Below are 19,644 nucleotides of genomic sequence, written 5' to 3'. Positions count from 1 at the left end.
AGAAATTAGGTTGAAAGCTAATAGTAGAAGCTCTTAATTGACATTATGAGACTTAATCTTTAGGTAAGGAATGGATGGTTTTTTGGTAGTTTATGTTTGTTTTTATTTTTAAGCAGATTGTGACATACATGTAAACAATAAGTCAGTCTGAAGTGTTTAAGATAAATCAGTAGAAGTCAAAGCAGGTTGTAATTAGATGGTAAAGTGCATAAAGGATTTGGATTGTGTTCACCTTTTATTCCTACTGTCTAACCTGCTTGGCACATAGAAGGTACTTAATATTTATTAAATTGGGGACATCAGTTATGATACTTTTGTATTAGACTATTTGAGAGATAATGAAGACCCAAAATAGAGTGTGTGAGAAGCAGGATTCATATAATAGATTCAGTGGATGTAGTTACTGACTAAATGAGATATATAAAGGCAAAGTAGAAATCAAAATGCCCTAGACCTTTAAATTTGGGTTATAGAGGGATGTTTTATTCATTGACTCAATACATATTTGTTGGGTGCCAACTATATACCAAAGAATTCTCAGAGCTAGGGATATAACAATGAATAAAATATATTTTAAAAATCTCTGCCTTTGTGGCTATCTAATAGGGAGAAACAGTAAATAAATAAGTAAAATATATAGTAAGCCAGAAGGTAAGTGCTATAGGGGAAAAAACAAAACAGGGAAGAATGTTGGGAGTGTCAGGAGTACAGGAGTAGGAACAGGGATTGCAATGCTACATATAGTCAGGGAATGCCTCCCTGAAGGAATTAAGGGAATAAGTCCTACAGCTCTTTGAAGGAAGAGTGTTTTGAGGCATATGGAACAGCAAAAGTGCAGAGGTATTTAAGTGGCATGTCATGGGAACAGGAAGGAGGCAAGTGTGATTGGAGCAAAGTGTTAGTGGCAGGAAATGAAGGGAGTAGATGGTATAAGTTGTAGACATGTGTAAGAACATTGGCCTTTATTCAAAAATGGGAAACCGCTGGAGATTTGTGAGTAAAGGAGTAATATGACCTGACTTAGTTTTGTTTTTTTTTTTTTTTGTGGGGGGACACAGTGTTGCTCTGTCACCCAGGCTGGAGTGCAGTGGCATGACCTCAGCTCACTGCAACCTCCACTTCCTGGGTTAAAGCAATTCTCCTGCCTCAGCCTCCCAAATAGCTGGGACTACAAGTGTACGCCGCAACACCTGGCTAAGTTTTTGTATTTTAGTAGAGATGGGGTTTCACTGTGTTGCCCCAGCTGAGTCTCGAACTCCTGAGCTCAGGCAATCTGCCCACCTCAGCCTCCCAAAGTGCTAGGATTACAGGCATGAGCCACCGTGCCCAGCCGATGTAGGTTTTAAAAAGAATACCTTATTGTGGGCAGTTGCTTCCAAGATAGCCAAATAGGAACAGCTCCGGTCTTCAGCTCCCAGCAAAATCAACACAGAAGGTGGGTGAGTTCTGCATTTCCAACTAAGGTACCTAGTTCATCTCATTGGGAATGGTTGGACAGTGGGTACAGCCCATGGAGGGCGAGCTGAAGCAGGGTGGGGCATCGCCTCACCCAGGAAGCACAAGGCATCAGGGGATTTCCCTTTCCTAGCCAAGGGAAGCTATGAGTGACTGTACCTGGAGGAACGGTACACTGCTGCCCAAATACCGTGCTTTTGCCACTGTCCTCACAATCGGCAGACCAGGAGATTCTCTCCTGTGCCTGGCTTAGCAGGTCCCACGCCCACAGAGCCTTGCTCACTGCTAGCACAGCAGTCTAATATCAACCTGCGATGCTGCAGCTTGTTGGGGGGAGCAGCATCTGCCATTGCTGAGGCTTGAGTAGGTCCTAGTGTCAACAGAGCGTCTAGGAAGCTTGAACTGGGCAGAGCCCACTGCAGCTCAGCAAGGACTATTGCCTCTATAGATTCCACCTCTGTGGGCAGGGCATAGCTGAACAAAAGGCAGCAGACAGCTTCTGCAGACTTAAACATCCATGTCTGACAGCTCTGAAGAGAACAGTGGTTCTCTCAGCACGGTGTTCGAGCTTTAAGAATGGAGACTGCCTCCTCAAGCAGGTCCCTGACCCTTGTGTAGCGTGACTGGGAGACACCTCCCAAAAGGGGCCGACAGACACCTCAAACAGGCAGGTGCCCCTCTGGGACAAAGCTTCCAGAGGAAGGATCAGGCGGCAATACTTGTTCTTCTACAGCCTCTGCTGGTGATACCCAGGCAAACAGGGTCTGGAGTGGACCTCCAGCAAACTCCAACAGACCTGCATCTGAGGGGCCTGACTGTTAGAAGGAAAACTAACAAACAGAAAGAAATAGCATCAACGTCAACAAAAAGGACATCCACACCAAAACTCCGTCTGTAGGTCGCCAACATCAAAGACCAAAGGTAGATAAAAGCCACAAAGGTGGGGAGAAACCAGAGCAGAAAAGCTGAAAATTCCAAAAACCAGAGCACCTCTTCTCCAAAAGATCGCAGCTTCTCACCAGCAAGGAAACAAAACTGGGTGGAGAATGAGTTTGACAAGTTGACAGAAGTAGGCTTCCGAAGTTCGGTAATAAACTTCTCCAAGCTAAAGGAGCATGTTCTAACCCATTGCAAGGAAGCTAAAAACCTTGAAAAAAGGTTAGACAAATGGCTAACTAGAATAAACAGTGTAGAAAAGACCTTAAATGACCTGATGGAGCTAAAAACCACAGCACAAGAACTTGGTGACGCATGCACAAGCTTCAATCAAATGGAAGAAAGGATATCAGTGATTGAAGATCAAATTAATGAAATAAAATGAGAAGACAAGATTAGAGAAAAAAGAGTGAAAAGAAACGAACAAAACCTCCAAGAAATATGGGACTATGTGAAAAGACTAAATTTACATTTGATTGGTGTACCAGAAAGTGATGGGGAGAATGAAACCAAGTTAGAAAACACTCTTCAGGATATTATCCAGGAGAACTTCCCTAACTAGCAAGGCGGGCCAACATTCAAATTTGGGAAATACACAGAACACCACGAAGATACTCCTCGAGAAGAGCAACCCCAAGACACATAATTGCCAGATTTACCAAGGTTGAAATGAAGGAAAAAATGTTAAGGGCAGCCAGAGAGAAAGACCAGGTTACCCACAAAAGGAAGCCTATCAGACTAACAGCAGGTCTTGGCAGAAACCCTACAAGCCAGAAGACAGAGTGGGCCAATAATTCAACATTCTTAAAGAAAAGAATTTTCAGCCCAGAATCTCATATCCAGCCAAACTAAGCTTCATAAGTGAAGGAGCAATAAATTCCTTTACAGACAAGCAAATGCTGAGAGATTTTGTCACCACCAGGCTTGCTTTACAAGAGCTCCTGAAGGAAGCACTAAACATGGAAAGAAACAACTGATACCAGCCACTGCAAAACTTGCCAAATTGTAAAGACCATCAACACTATGAGGAAACTGCATCAATTAATGGACAAAATAACCAGTTAACATCATAATGACTGGATCAAATTCACACATAAAAATATTAACCTTAAATGTAAATGGGCTAAATGCCCCAATTAAAATACACAGACTGGCAAGTTGGATATAGAGTCAAGACCCATGAGTGTGCTGTATTCAGGAGACCCATCTCTTGTGCAAAAAAAGCAGGAGTTGCTATCCTAGTCTCTGGTAAAACTGACTTTAAGCAAAGATCAAAAGAGACAAGGCCATTACATAATGATAAAGGGATCACTTCAACAAGAAGAGCTAACTATCCTAAATATATATGCATCCAATATAGAAGCACCCCAGATTCATAAAGTCCTTAGAGACTTACAAAGTCTTAGACTCCCACACAATAGTAATGGGAGACTTTAACACCCACTGTCAATATTAGATCAACGAGACAGAAGGTTAACAAGGATATCCAGGAATTGAACTCACCTCTGGACCAAGCGGACCTAATAGACATCTACAGAACTGTACACCCCAAATCAACAGAATATACATTCTTCCCAGCACCACATTGCACATATTCTAAAATTGACAACATAATTGGAAGTAAAACACTCCTCAGCAAATGTAAAAGAACAGAAATCACAACAAACTGTCTCTCAGACCACAATGCAATCAAACTAGAACTCAGGATTAATAAACTCACTCAAAACCACACAACTACATGGAGACTGAACAACCTGTTATGGAATGACTACTGGCTAAATAATGAAATGAAGGCAGAAATATGTTCTTTGAAATGAATGAAAACAGATACAGCGTACTGGAGTCTCTGGGACACATTTAAAGTAGTGTGTAGAGGGAAATTAATAGCACTAAATGCCCACAAGAAGCAGGAAAGATCTAAAATCGACACCCTAACATCACAATTAAAAGAAATAGAGAAGTATCTTTGTGGCGTTCTCTGTATTTCCTGGATTTGAATGTTGGCCTGCCCTACTAGGTTGGGGAAGTTCTCCTGGATGATATCCTGAAGAGTGTTTTCCAACTTGGTTCCGTTTTCCCCCTCACTTTCAGGCACCCCAATCAGACGTAGATTTGGTCTTTTTACATAATCCCATACTTCTTGCAGGCTTTGTTCATTTCTTCTTCTTCTTCTTTTTTCTTTTGGTTTCTCTTCTCGCTTCATTTCATTCATTTGATCCTCAATCGCTGATACTCTTTCTTCCAGTTGATCGAGTCGGTTACTGAAGCTTGTGCATTTGTCATGTATTTCTCGGGTCATGGTTTTCATCTCTGTCATTTCGTTTATGACCTTCTCTGCATTAATTACTCTAGCCATCAATTCTTCCACTCTTTTTTCAAGATTTTTAGTTTCTTTGCGCTGGGTACGTAACTCTTCCTTAAGCTCTGAGAAGTTTGATGGACTGAAGCCTTCTTCTCTCATCTCGTCAAAGTCATTCTCCGTCCAGCTTTGATTCGTTGCTGGCGATGAGCTGCGCTCCTTTGCCGGGGGAGATGCGCTCTTATTTTTTGAATTTCCAGCTTTTCTGCCCTGCTTTTTCCCCATCTTTGTGGTTTTATCTGCCTCTGGTCTTTGATGATGGTGACGTACTGATGGGGTTTTGGTGTAGGTGTCCTTCCTGTTTGATAGTTTTCCTTCTAACAGTCAGGACCCTCAGCTGTAGGTCTGTTGGAGATTGCTTGAGGTCCACTCCAGACCCTGTTTGCCTGGGTATCAGCAACAGAGGTTGCAGAAGATAGAATATTGCTGAACAGCGAAATTCGGTATTGATGGAACGTACCTCAAAATAATAAGAGCTATTTATGACAAACCCACAGCCAATATCATACTGAATGGGCAAAAACTGGAAAAATTCCCTTTGAAAACTGGCACAAGACAGGGATGCCCTCTCTCACCACTCCTATTCAACATTGTGTTGGAAGTTCTGGCTAGGGCAATCAGGCAAGAGAAAGAAGTCAAGGGTATTCAGTTAGGAAAAGAAGAAGTCAAATTGTCCCTGTTTGCAGATGACATGATTGTATATTTAGAAAACCCCATTGTCTCAGCCCAAAATCTCCTTAAGCTGATAAGCAACTTCAGCAAAGTCTCAGGATACAAAATCAATGTGCAAAAATCACAAGCATTCTTATACACCAGTAACAGACAAACAGAGAGCCAAATCATGAATGAACTGCCATTCACAATTGCTTCAAAGAGAATAAAATACCTAGGAATCCAACTTACAAGGGATGTAAAGGACCTCTTCAAGGAGAGCTACAAACCACTGCTCAGTGAAATAAAAGAGGACACAAACAAATGGAAGAACATACCATGCTCATGGATAGGAAGAATCAATATCGTGAAAATGGCCATACTGCCCAAGGTTATTTATAGATTCAATGCCATCCCCATCAAGCTACCAATGAGTTTCTTCACAGAATTGGAAAAAACTGCTTTAAAGTTCATATGGAACCAAAAAAGAGCCCGCATTGCCAAGACAATCCTAAGTCAAAAGAACAAAGCTGGAGGCATCACGCTACCTGACTTCAAATTATACTACAAGGCTACAGTAACCAAAACAGCACGGTACTGGTACCAAAACAGAGATATAGACCAATGGAACAGAACAGAGTCCTCAGAAATAATACCACACATCTACAGCCATCTGATCTTTGACAAACCTGAGAGAAACAAGAAATGGGGAAAGGATTCCCTATTTAATAAATGGTGCTGGGAAAATTGGCTAGCCATAAGTAAAAAGCTGCAACTGGATCCTTTCCTTACTCCTTATACGAAAATTAATTCAAGATGGATTAGAGACTTAAATGTTAGACCTAATACCATAAAAACCCTAGAAGAACACCTAGGTAGTACCATTCAGGACATAGGCATGGGCAAAGACTTCATGTCTAAAACACCAAAAGCAACAGCAGCAAATGCCAAAATTGACAAATGGGATCTCATTAAACTAAAGAGCTTCTGCACAGCAAAAGAAACTATCATCAGAGTGAACAGGCAACCTACAGAATGGAAGAAAATTTTTGCAATCTACTCATCTGACAAAGGGCTAATATCCAGAACCTACAAAGAACTCAAACAAATTTACAAGAAAAAAACAACCCCATCAACAAGTGGGCAAAGGATATGAACAGACATTTCTCAAAAGAAGACATTCATACAGCCAACAGACACATGAAAAAATGCTCATCATCACTGGCCATCAGAGAAATGCAAATCAAAACCACAATGTGATACCATCTCACACCAGTTAGAATGGCAATCATTAAAAAGTCAGGAAACAACAGGTGCTGGAGAGGATGTGGAGAAATAGGAACACTTTTACACTGTTGGTGGGATTGTAAACTAGTTCAACCATTATGGAAAACAAGATGGCGATTCCTCAAGGATCTAGAACTAGATGTACCATATGACCCAGCCATCCCATTACTGGGTATATACCCAAAGGATTATAAATCATGCTGCTGTAAAGATACATGCACACGTATGTTTATTGCAGCACTATTCACAATAGCAAAGACTTGGAATCAACCCAAATGTCCATCAATGACAGACTGGATTAAGAAAATGTGGCACATATACACCATGGAATACTATGCAGCCATAAAAAGGATGAGTTCGTGTCCTTTGTAGGGACATGGATGCAGCTGGAAACCATCATTCTCAGCAAACTATCACAAGAACAGAAAACCAAATACCACATGTTCTCACTCATAGGTGGGAACTGAACAATGAGATCACTTGGACTTGGGAAGGGGAACATCACACACCGGGGCCTATCATGGGGAGGGGGGAGGGGGAAGGGATTGCATTGGGAGTTATACCTGATGTAAATGACGAGTTGATGGGTGCTGACGAGTTGATGGGAGCAGCACACCAACATGGCACAAGTATACCTATGTAACAAACCTGCACGTTATGCACATGTACCCTAGAACTTAAAGTATAATAATAAATAAATAAATAAATAAATAAAGGAAATAGAGAAGCAAGAGCAAATAAATTCAGAAGCAACAGAAGGCAAGAAATAACTAAGATCAGAGCAGAACTGAAAGAGATAGAGACACAAAAAACCCTTCAAAAAATCAATCCAGGAGCTGGTTTTTTGAAAAGATCAACAAAATAGACTGCTAGCAAGACTAATAAGGAAGAAAAGAGAAGAATCAAATAGATGCAATAAAAAATGATAAAGGGGATATCACCACCAATCCCACAGAAATACAAACTACCATCAGAGAATACTATAAACACCTCTACGCAAGTAAACTAGAAAATATAGAAGAAATGGATAAATTCCTGGACACATACACCCTCCCAAGACTAAACCAGGAAGAAGTTGAATCTCTGAATAGACCAATAACAGGTTCTGAAATTGAAGCAATAATTAATAGCCTACCTACCAAAAAAAGTCCAGGACCAGATGGATTCATAGCCAAATTGTGCCAGAGGTACAAAAAGGAGCTGGTACCATTCCTTCTGAAACTATTCTAATCAATAGAAAAAGAGGGAATCCTCCCTAACTCATTTTATGAGGCTGGCATCATCCTGATACCAAAGCCTGGCAGAGACACACACACACACAAAAAGAATTTTAGGCCAATATCCCTGATGAACATCAATGCAAAAATCCTCAATAAAATACTGGCAAACCGAATCCAGCAGCACATCAAAAAGCTTATCCAGCACGATCAAGTCAGCTTCATCCCTGGATGCAAGGCTGGTTCAAAATACACAGATCAATAAATGTAATCCAGCATATAAACAGAACCAACAACAAAAACCAAATAATCATCTCAATAGATGCAGAAAAGGCCTTTGACAAAATTCCATAGCCCTTCATGCTAAAAACTCTCAATAAACTAGGTATTGATGGAACATATCTCAAAATAATAAGAGCTATTTATGACAAACCCACAGCCAATATCATACTGAATGGTCAAAAACTGGAAGCATTCCCTTTGAAAACTGGCACAAGACAGGGATGCTCTCTCTTACCACTCCTGTTCAACATAGTGTTAGAAGTTCTGGCTAGGGCAGGCAGTCAGGCAAGAGAAAGAAATAAAGGGTATTCAGTTAGGAAAAGAGGAACTCAAATTGTCTCTGTTTGCAGATGACATGATTGTATATTTAGAAAACCCCATCGTGTCAGCCCAAAATCTCCTTAAGCTGATAAGCAACTTCAGCAAAGTGTCAGGATACAAAATCGATGTGCAAAAATCACAAGCATTCCTATACACCAGTAATAGACAAACAGGGAGCCAAATCATGAGTGAACTCCCATTCACGATTACTACAAAGAGAATAAAATACCTAGGAATCGAACTTACAAGGGATGTGAAGGACCTCTTCAAGGAGAACTACAAACAGGACACAAACAAATGGAAGGACATTCAATGCTCATGGATAGGAAGAATCAATATCGTGAAAATGGCCATACTGCCCAAGGTAATTTATAGATTCAATGCTATCCCCATCAAGCTACCACTAACTTTCTTCACAGAATTGGAAAAAACTACTTTAAAGTTCATATGGAACCAAAAAAAGAGCCCACATAGCCAAGGCAATCCTAAGCAAAAAGAACAAAGCTGGAGGCATCATGCTACCTGACTTCAAACTATACTACAAGGCTACAGTAACCAAAACAACATGGTACTGGTACCAAAACAGATATATAGACCAATGGAACAGAACAGAGGCCTCAGAAATAACACCACATCTACAACCATCTGATCTTTGACAAATCTGACAAAAGCAAGAAATGGGGAAAGGATTCCCTATGTAATAAATGGTGCTGGGAAAACTGGCTAGCCACATGTAGAAAGCTGAAACTGGATTCCTTCCTTATACCATATACAAAAATTAAGATGGATTAAAAACTTAAATGTAAGACTTAACACCATAAAAAACCCTAGAAGAAAACCTAGGCAATACCATTCAGGACATAGGCATAGGCAAAGACTTCATGACTAAAACACCAAAAGCAATGGCAATAAAAGCCAGAATAGACAAGTGGGATCTAATCAAACTAAAGAGCTTCTGCACAGCAAAAGAAACTATCATCAGAGTGAACAGGCAACCTACAGAATGGGAGAAAATGTTTGCAATCTACCCATCTGACAAAGGGCTAATATCCAGAATCTACAAATAACTTAAATTTACAAGAAAAAAAAAACCCCTTCAAAAAGTAGGCAAAAGATATGAACAGATACTTCTCAAAAGAAGACATTTATAATGCAGCCAACAGACATATGAAAAAATGCCCATCATTAGTGGTCATCAGAGAAATGCAAATCAAAACCACAATGAGATACCATCTCACGCCAATTAGAGTGACGATCATTAAAAAGTCAGGGAACAACAGATGCTGGAGAGGATGTGGAGAAATAGGAACACTTTTACACTGTTGGTGGGAGTGTAAATTAGTTCAATCATTGTGGAAGACAGTGTGGCGATTCCTCAAGGATCTAGAACTAGAAATACCATTTGACCCAGTGATCCCATTACTGGGTATATACCCAAAGGATTATAAATCATGCTGCTATAAAGACACATGCACATGTATGTTTATTGTGGCACTGTTCACAATAGCAAAGACTTGGAACCAACCCAAATGTCCATCAATGATAGACTGGATTAAGAAAATGTGGCACATATATGCCATGGAATACTATGCAGCCATAAAAAAGGATGAGTTCATGTGCTTTGCAGGGATGTGAATGAAGCTGGTAACCATCATTCTCAGCAGACTATCACAAGGACAGAAAACCAAACAGCGCATGTTCTCAGTCATAGGTGGGAGTTGAAAAATGAGAACACATGGACACAGGGCGGGGAGCATCACACACCGGGGCCTGTTGGGGAATGGGGGAGCTTGGGGAGTGATAGCATTAGGAGAAATACCTAATGTAAATGATGAGTTGATGGGTGCAGCAAACCAACATGGCACATATATACCTCTGTAACAAACCTGCACATTGTACACATGTACCTGAGAACTTAAAGTATTAAATATATATATATCTTTTTGGTAAGAATGGTTTTTAGGTTGAGCTAGGGCAGAAGAGACCAATCAGGAGAGTCAAGCAGCCATTACCTTAATTCAAGTGAGAAATGATGGTGGCTTGGCTCAGCATGGCAGTGACATGGGTCCTGAGATACAGTCAGATTGGGATTATTCACACCTGTAATCCCAACACTGGGAGGCTGAGGCCTGCAGATCGCTTGAGCCTGGCAAATCGCTTGAGCCCAGAAGTTTAAGGTCAGCCTGCACAGCGTAGGGAAAACCTATCTCTACAACAATTACAAAAATTATCCGGGTGTGGTGGTGCATGCCTGTAGTCCCAGTTACTTGGGAGGGTGAAATGGGAGGGTGGCTTGAGTCCTGGAAGTTGAGCCTGAAGTGAGCTGAGATTGTACCACTGTACTCCAGTTTGGATGACACAGCAAGACCCTGTCTCAAATAAATGGAAGAACTAATGTAAGTGAATGATACTACTATCATAGAAAGACAAAAGAAGACAGAATAAGATGGAAATCAGGAAGAACAGAAATAGAACCATATTATTGCTGCATTATGGAGGAAGGGTGGAAGGATGATGAATGATGTAAGGTTCTACGATAAGATCAAGAACTGAGAAGAGATTATTAGATCTGGCAACTGGAAATCATCACACTCCAGGAAGTAGTTTTGGTAGTGAGAAGACAAACTGCAGAGGATAAAGGGTAAATAAAGTCAGAAGTGAAAAAGAAAAGATTAGCAGTGAATGGAAGGAGGGAGGAAAAGAATGGCCAAATTGAGTGATCAAGTTGTTGTGGTGGGTGATTGTCAGTTTTTTGTTTTGCTTTGTCTTTTCAGAAGTGAGGAGATCTGAGAATGTTGTTAGGCTGAAAGAAAGGAGTCAGTAGAGAAGGAGCAGTTATAAATAAGGGAAAGATACGAGTTAAATGATGAAGAAGCTCCTATAGGAAGTAAGAGAGGGTGTGATCTTACAGAACCTGGCAGGTAAAAAGGAAGGACAGTTTTTTATCTGAGTCAAAAGGAGAGGAAATCGGTAATACAAAGAGATTTTTGAGGAGAAGCAAAACTGAGGTCCTATTACTTTAGCTGCTTAGAGCAGGGATTGGCAAACCATGTCCTGTGGGCCAAATCTGACCTCCTATTTTTGTACAGCTCACAAGCTAAAAATGGTTTTTATACTTTTCAGTTGTTGGAAAATTAAAAGATTGTTTTAAAAATTGAAATAATTTGTGATGGGAAAATAATATAGAATTCAAATTTCATTAATAAAGTTATATTGGAGCACAGCTAAACTTATTTTCATACATACTGTTATGGCTGCTTTTCCACTGTAACAGCAGAATTGAATAGTTTGCATAGAGACTGTATGTGAAATTCCAATGGCTTCACTTTTGCTCTGCCCACTACAAATTTCAGTAACTGAGTTATAACTTGATAGCATGATGAGTAATATATACATTGTTAAACCACAGTGTTTTTTTTTTTTTTGGTGAAATTACAAATACATACATGGCACACAAGAAAAAGGTGTACTTTGAGTGTCATACTTTCAAGGTACAATATAGTATGAATTTTTTTGTTATTGAATTAGATGGTAAAGAACTATATTTATTATACAGTGACACTATAGCTATGTTAAATGGCTATACTACAAATCAACATTACCAGATTGAGCACTCATCACAGAAAACCAACAGTCAAAAAAATTAGAAAATTTAAAATGGAATTCTCATCGCAGCAGAATTTCCTCATCAAAAGAAAAATAAAATAAAATGAGGCTGCAACCAAAATAAGTTCCTGAGAGGTTCATGTGTTACCCAGGCAAGGAAACCTGTTTACTTGTAATTGCAACAGCCAAAAAAATATGTCCAGAGTAAGTAGACTTGTCTAAGGTTATTAGCTTCTCAGTGAGAACAGTTTCTTGAAGAGTTGATGACATTTTGAACAACATGGCCAACTTAAAATAAAACAAATGATTTGAATGTTTTTCCTTGGCTCATCATGACCCAATGGATATGAATACTTGCTAAATTTGTTGGCTAAATGTTACCATCATGGGAGTGAGTTCATTATCTTGAGAGTGAGTTTGTTATACAAGTTAGTTCGGCCCTCTTACTCTCTTGCATGCACTCTCTTGCCATGTGATTCCTCCTGCCATGTTACGACACAACAAGAAGGCCCTTAACAAATGCCCCTTGATCTCGGATTTCCTAGTCCTCAGAACTGTGAGCAAATAAACTTTTATTGTTTACAAATTACCCAGTTTGTAGTATTCTGTTAAAGTAGCATAAAACAAAGGCCAGGTGCGGTGACTCACGCCTGTAATCCTAGCACTTTGGGAGGCTGAGGCAGGCGGATCACGAGGTCAGGAGATCAAGACCATCCTGGCTAACATGGTGAAACCCTGTCTCTACCAAAAAAAAAAAAAAAAAAAAAGACAGTACCGCTTAGTTGTTTGAGAAGTCAGTGATGAATTGGAAATGACTGAAGAATTAGCCTCTGTGAATAGTCATGGTTCAACTACAGATAAGAACATTTTCTAAGAAGGTGAAAACACTGATTCTATACAACCTGAATCTGCTAAGATGTGTTGCACCTGATAATGGTGAAAAATATAGGTGGAGCAGGAAAAGGCCTAGTTGGACAAAAGTTAAACTTTTGCAAATACAGGTTTTTTGTCTGTGGTTATTCATTTTATTATTCATCAGCAGGTACATTGCAGAAAATATTTGAATTTATCATGTGTTACTGAACTGGTAGTGTCGAGGTAAAGTTTATTCACTCTTGTGACATAATCATTGTCAGTTTTGTGAATTTTTGTCAGATATAGAAGCTGAAGATCCCTACTTGCCCTACCGCATGGCAATTCAATGGCAGAACAAGGCTTAAGTTTTATTTTTTTGAGATTGAGGCCAAGAATGAAATTTTTCTGAACAGAACGCCTTTTCAGCTATTGTTATTAAACCCATTCAGCTTTGGAAATCACCTTTTACTGCAGACTTAGTTAAATTCTGAGTTCTTTTTGGAGACAGGGTTTTACTTTGTCAGCCAGGCTGGAGTGCAGTAGCGTAATCATAGCTCACTGCAACCTCATACTCGGGCTCACATGATTCTCCCACCTCAGCTTCCCAAGTAGCTAGTACTAGTAGTACACACCACCACACCTGGCTAATATTTATTTATTGTGGAGACAAGATCCCACTGTGTTGCTCAGGCTGGTCTTGAACTCCTGGCCTCAAGCAATCCTGCCTCAGCCTCCCAAAGTGCTGAATGAGATTACAGGCATGAACCACCATGTCCAGCCCAGACTTAGTTATATTCTTTGTTGTTGTTTTCTTTTTGAGACAGGGCCTCGCTCAGTTGCCCAGGCTGCAGTGCAGTAGTGCAGTCTCAGCTCACTGCAACCTCTGCTTCCCAGGTTCAGGCGATTCAAGCTGAGACTATAGGGTCATGCCACCACATCTGGCTAATTTTGTTTACTTTTTTGTAGAAACAAGGTTTCCCTATGTTGCCCAAGTTGGTCTTGAACTCCTAGACTCATGCAATTCCCTATCTCAGCCTCTCAAAGTACTGGAATTACAGGCATGAGCCACCATGCCTAGCTGACTTGTTCATATTCTTTTTGTTTGAGACAGGGTTTCGCTCTTGTTGCCCAGGCTGGAGTGCAATGGCGCGCTCTCAGCTCACCACAACCTCCGCCTCCCGGGTTCAAGCGATTCTCCTGCCTCAGCCTTCTGAGTAGCTGGGATTACAGGCATGTGCCACCATGCCCGGCTAATTTTGTATTTTTGGTAGAGACAGGGTTTCTCCATGTTGGTCAGGTTGGTCTCAAACTCCTGACTTCAGGTGATCCACCCGCCTCGGCCTCCCAAAGTGCTGAGATTACAGGCATGAACCACTGTGCCTGGCCTATATTCTTAAGTAATTGAAATTGAAACCACAAAGCAGAACAATGCTTATATGCAAAACTTACACTGGAGTAAAGTTTTGACGACACCTAGTATAGTTTGACTCACAAGTAATGTCACACTGCTTTATATACCTCTCAGACCATCAGAAGTTAACACAAGCAGTATCTCCATTCCCATGCAAGTTGGCAGCAGATACATTTTCCAAGCTTAAGTTAATACGATGCCAGACCATTTTTTTTACCTCCATGCAAGCACAAAGGAAATTTCCATATTTCAAAATCCATTTAACTATGCGATTGAGGAATTTTCACTTAATCTTCATTTGGAAGTGATTAATCTGCAATGTAATAACATGGTAAAAGGCAAATATCAAGAGAAGAATTTAACAGAATTATATTCTGGCCTGTTACTCTCCCATCTAATAAATATGCTCAATTAAAACCACATACTCATAGACTGATATTAGGATTTGACCTTACCTATCAGTGTGAAAAGGCATTTTCAAAAATGCAGTACCTCAAATTTTATTACAAATTAGAATTAGCAAATGAATATTTATAATTGAATTCCAATTAAGTGAAATATCCTTCCCCCAAAATATTTCATTCTTCTAAGTAACTTCCAAATAGACCTGTATTACAAAAAAGGAACATGGTTATTGTATTTTTAATCTTGTCAATAAATTTATGGAAATTTTGTTTCCTCTTTTTATATAAGGAATTGCACAATATCCTGTTTTGCCTCTTGGCTTTCAAAGTCTAAAATATTTACTCTCTGACCCTTTGCAGAAAAAATTTGCCAACCCCTGCCTCACGGTAAGGGAGCTGGAGAGTGGAACTTAAAGAAAGGAAAAAGTTCATAATAGGTATCTCTAGTGGATCTATTGTTGATTTAACATAGTATTCATTATAGATTTTACTTGGGAGGGGAGGACTTTTCTCTTGGCAAATTTATGCAGTTTGCAAACCATAGGCCGTGAAATATCTGCACTTTTCTTTTGTAAATTTTATTAACCTAATTTTAATTTGGCTTATAGACAGCATCAACTGGGCAAGTGGTGAGGATGACCATGTAGTCGCCAGAGCAGAATATGATTTTGCTGCCGTATCTGAAGAAGAAATTTCTTTCCGGGCTGGTGATATGCTAAACTTAGCTCTCAAAGGTAATAAATTATGAATAAGTTGGAATTATCTGTAAATTTTGATATTCATAAATGCAGTATTAAAAACTACAACAAATGATCTTGTTCGTTGTTAGTTAACTTAGAGATAGTTACTAGAACTTCTTTTTCATGTCAATTTAGAGCTTCTAAATCTGGAGGAGTCAGGAAGAAATGCCCCAGCAGCTATTCTAATAGTATTTCACTGAGATAAGGAAAGGCTTTATTTATATAGGCTTTTCTAAACTCAAAATACTTGAATTTCAAACTGTTAATCCCCACACAAAAATGTGATGTCAGTAACTAAACATAACAAATCTAATAAAGCAAAGAAATTATCTAGCATCATCTAAGCATTACTGTTAGTCCTTGATTACTGGGACTGGTGTTGCTTCTTTATTACTTCAATAGTGTTTACTTCAGAAATTTCATCATGAGTATTTTAGGAAATATTGTCATGAAGTATTATAGAACCCCAGCAAGAAATTTATACACATCTCAGGTTTATTTTTGGACCAAGTCACTGATACTTTTTAATGACTCTAGGCAAAATGACCTTTTCCTTCACCTTTCCTGAGTAATGATTATCAGAATTTTTATGGATTTTATTTAATATGTGTGTTTGTGGGGATTCAAGTTTATTGCAAAAAGTGATGTTTTGTTGATAAAGGTACTAATAACAATAACATATTATTTATTGAGTACTTACTATATACAAAGTACTGTATTTTACATATTTCATTTAACCCTTACAATAATACTGTGAAGTGGTACAGTTATTATCCTGTCCTTGTTTTACACTTGAAGAAACTGAGACTCAGAATAAGTAAATTGTCCAGTGTCACAAAGCCAAGGTGCAATAGAGCTGGACTATGAATCTAGGTTTGTCTAACTTGAGACCTTGTGCTTTCAACAACTCTGGCTGTTTTTTCATGGAAGGATCTATTAATGGAAACTTCACCATTTTTTTGGCTTTGGTCATTCTATGCAGGGAAGAAATACCTTCAATGTTCATTACTATGCAAGTAGTTGAAATCATTACTATGTAAATAATTGAAAATTTGGGATGAGATTACTAAATCTTTGCCTCATCCCTATTACAAAAATCCTAGACTTAAGCGAGGTACAGTGGTGTGTGCCTATAGTCCCACCTACTCAAGAAGCTGAGGCAGGAGGATCACTTGAGGCCAGGAGTTTGAGGCTGTAGTACACTGTAATCACACCTGTGGAATAGCACCACTGTACTCCATCCTGGGCAATGTAGCGTAACCTTGTCTCAAGAAAAAAATAAAATACAAACCTCTAGACTTTTAGGTATTCTATTCACATTTTTCTTTTTTCCCTTTTTTTTTTTTTTTTTTTTGAGACAGAGTCTCGCTCTGTTGCCCGGGCTAGAGTGCAGTGGTACCATCTCAGCTCACTACAACCTCCATCTCCCAGGTTCAAGCAATTCTCCTGCCTCAGCCTCCTGAGTAGCTGGGACTACAGGCACATGCCACCACACCCTGCTAGTTTTTGTATTTTTAGTAGAGACAGGCTTTCACCATGTTGGTCAGGCTGGTCTTGAACTCCTGACCTTGTGATTCACCCACCTCGGCCTCCCAAAGTGCTGGAATTACAGATGTGTACCACCACGCCTGGCCTACTCGTATTTTTCTTATAGGGAAAATAGCAATTTACTATTTTGGGTTTCAAACGAGTGATTTTTTAAAGATTTATTGTTAGGGACAGGAACAACACAGATAATTTTCATTAGGGGTCATGTGGTTTCTTTCAGTTACTTAATAACACTTCAGAAAAATTTTATATTTCATTCTTCAATGAATAGTGCCTCAACACTAGCTTGCTTCTTGGCTTTCCTCCATTGCTCAAGAAACGTATGTTTGGGCATTTGGAACAAAATCAGTCATAGACATGGTAAATTTGTTTTTTTCTGTTATTATAGAGCATTAAACATTAAAAAGTCTTATATTGTGCCTAAATTATAATGTTGAACTAAAATTGTAACAGTTAAGCAGCTTTTTAAAGATATAGATAAGATAGGAAAATACCATAGAAAATTGAATACATTAAATAATCTTCCTTACTTTAAGCTTAGAATATTGCCTTTATTTATCATATGACTAGAAATAACAGAGGTCTTCAATTTTTTGCCCATCTTGGATTGAAATTAATATTCACTATCTTCAGGATTGTTTATCATAATCACATGAAATGAATTTTATATTTTTGCCAAAAGTAGGCTAAGAAAGCTGAGTGCGTAAAGGTCTATCTTTTCTATACTTATTCCTAACTTACACAGTTGAGAAGGAATGAGATCTTCATTTCTTAGACTCCAATTTAAAATATGAAAGACATTGTTTTCAGTTTTGAGAGAACTAAATCTCCTTACTCTATGAATGGACCAACTGATATAAACTGTATGTTCTTCAAGGTAGAAGGAAATATTTAGTAAGTATAAAATAAAAATAGAAGAATGGACCCTAGAACTGTTAAGCCTACTCAGCATTTGATTTTGAAGATATATGCATGTACTATTTGTTATCTACTATGTAAGCATAACAGATTTTCCTGAATATGATACTTTACCATTAATATTCTGTTGGACCTCCAAAGTATATTGTAATTACAAGACTGTCTTTTTTTTCCATCAGAACAACAACCCAAAGTGCGTGGTTGGCTTCTGGCTAGTCTTGATGGCCAAACAACAGGACTTATACCTGCAAATTATGTCAAAATTCTTGGTAAAAGAAAAGGTAGGAAAACGGTGGAATCAAGTAAAATTTCCAAGCAGCAACCTTCTTTTACCAACCCAACACTACCTAAAGGAGCCATGGTTGCTGATTCTTTGGATGAACAGGAAGCTGCCTTTGAATCTGTTTTTGTTGAAACTAATAAGGTTCCAGTCGCACCTGATTCCACTGGGAAAGATGGAGAAAAGCAAGATCTTTGATATCTTTCATGTTTGCTTGCAGTTGAACAATAGAGTACTTTTTAAAATTATTTCTCACAAAGAAATGAATGTACAATCCAATGAAAACATTTGTTATTGGCTATTTCAGGTGTTTTGCTGCTAGAAATTTAATTAAAGTTACACACTAGTATGTTGGTCTGGTGACCTGGTTACATTTTATTACACACATTATTGGACCATAAGGACATTTGTTTCACCTAGATTTTAAGATTATGGAGACTGCTGTCATTTTCATCTTACTTAGATCTCTAGGTTTGTTGGAAGAGTAAGATTGATGAACTATAGCATGCACAGTTTGGTACAGTAGGGATCATTAATACTTTTAAAAGTTCTAAATTAATTGACTTGGAATCCTTAGAAATGGAGTGATAACATATCAGTATGAGAACAAGCAAAAGGTAAATTTTTTTTTTTACAACCTTAAGTAATCTCAACAATAAAATTTTCTGATCTGTATTATATCCAGTGTTGGGTTTATATTTTCACCCACAAACAACTGACACTACTATCTTTTACTGTATTTTTAAAAATTTATCTTGAAAAGGTCACCCAGAAGCATTCTGAAGGAGATGGTTCTAGAATGATAGAGTATGTAGCCTTAATAGTTTTCCCTCCTAGCAAAAAGTCTGAAACTTATCTTTCTTACAAACTGTTCCATTTCTTCTAAGGATCACTTATTTATTTATCTCTTTAAGCTGGGCATGGTGGCTCATGCCTGTAATCCCAGCACTTTGGGAGGCTGAGGTGGGCAGATCACCTGAGGTTGGGAGTTCGAGACCACCCTGACCAACATGGAGAAACCCCATCTTTACTAAAAATACAAAATTAGCCGGGTGTGGTGGCACATGCCTGTAATCCCAGCTACTCGGGAGGCTGAGGTAGGAGAATCTCTTGAACCCGAGAGGCAGAGGTTACAGTGAGCCGGAGATCTCGCCATTACACTCCAGCCTGGGCAACAAGAGAGAAACCCCATCTCAAAAAAAAAAATTATTTATCTCTTTAAAATATGACTAGTTTTCATACTGGGTGAATCAGAAGTATATGAAAGGTATACTTTCTTTTCCTACAACAAATACTTGAGTTCTTTTGAGTTTGCACTTAATGATACAATCAGTTATAATAGTAATTTTTAATCTTTTCATAGATTTTTTGCTT

The 19,644-nt window shown here is 38.9% G+C and overlaps 1 protein-coding gene across 1 annotated transcript in view; it reads left to right on the top strand.

The window, feature by feature from the left end:
- The window catches only part of PEX13 (peroxisomal biogenesis factor 13), a 34,349-nt gene extending 15,141 nt beyond the window's left edge, over positions 1-19,208 (top strand). Inside the window, 2 exon segments of the mRNA NM_001258170.1 lie at positions 15,393-15,518; positions 18,170-19,208. Of these exon segments, the coding sequence (NP_001245099.1) occupies positions 15,393-15,518; positions 18,170-18,468 (425 nt within the window). The 3' untranslated portion in view covers positions 18,469-19,208.
- The last annotated feature ends 436 nt before the right edge of the window (positions 19,209-19,644 follow it).

Source organism: Macaca mulatta, chromosome 13 (genome assembly GCF_049350105.2).
Source record: "Macaca mulatta isolate MMU2019108-1 chromosome 13, T2T-MMU8v2.0, whole genome shotgun sequence".
NCBI classification, from domain to species: domain Eukaryota; kingdom Metazoa; phylum Chordata; class Mammalia; order Primates; family Cercopithecidae; genus Macaca; species Macaca mulatta.
This window is presented reverse-complemented; position numbering and strand designations above follow the sequence as displayed.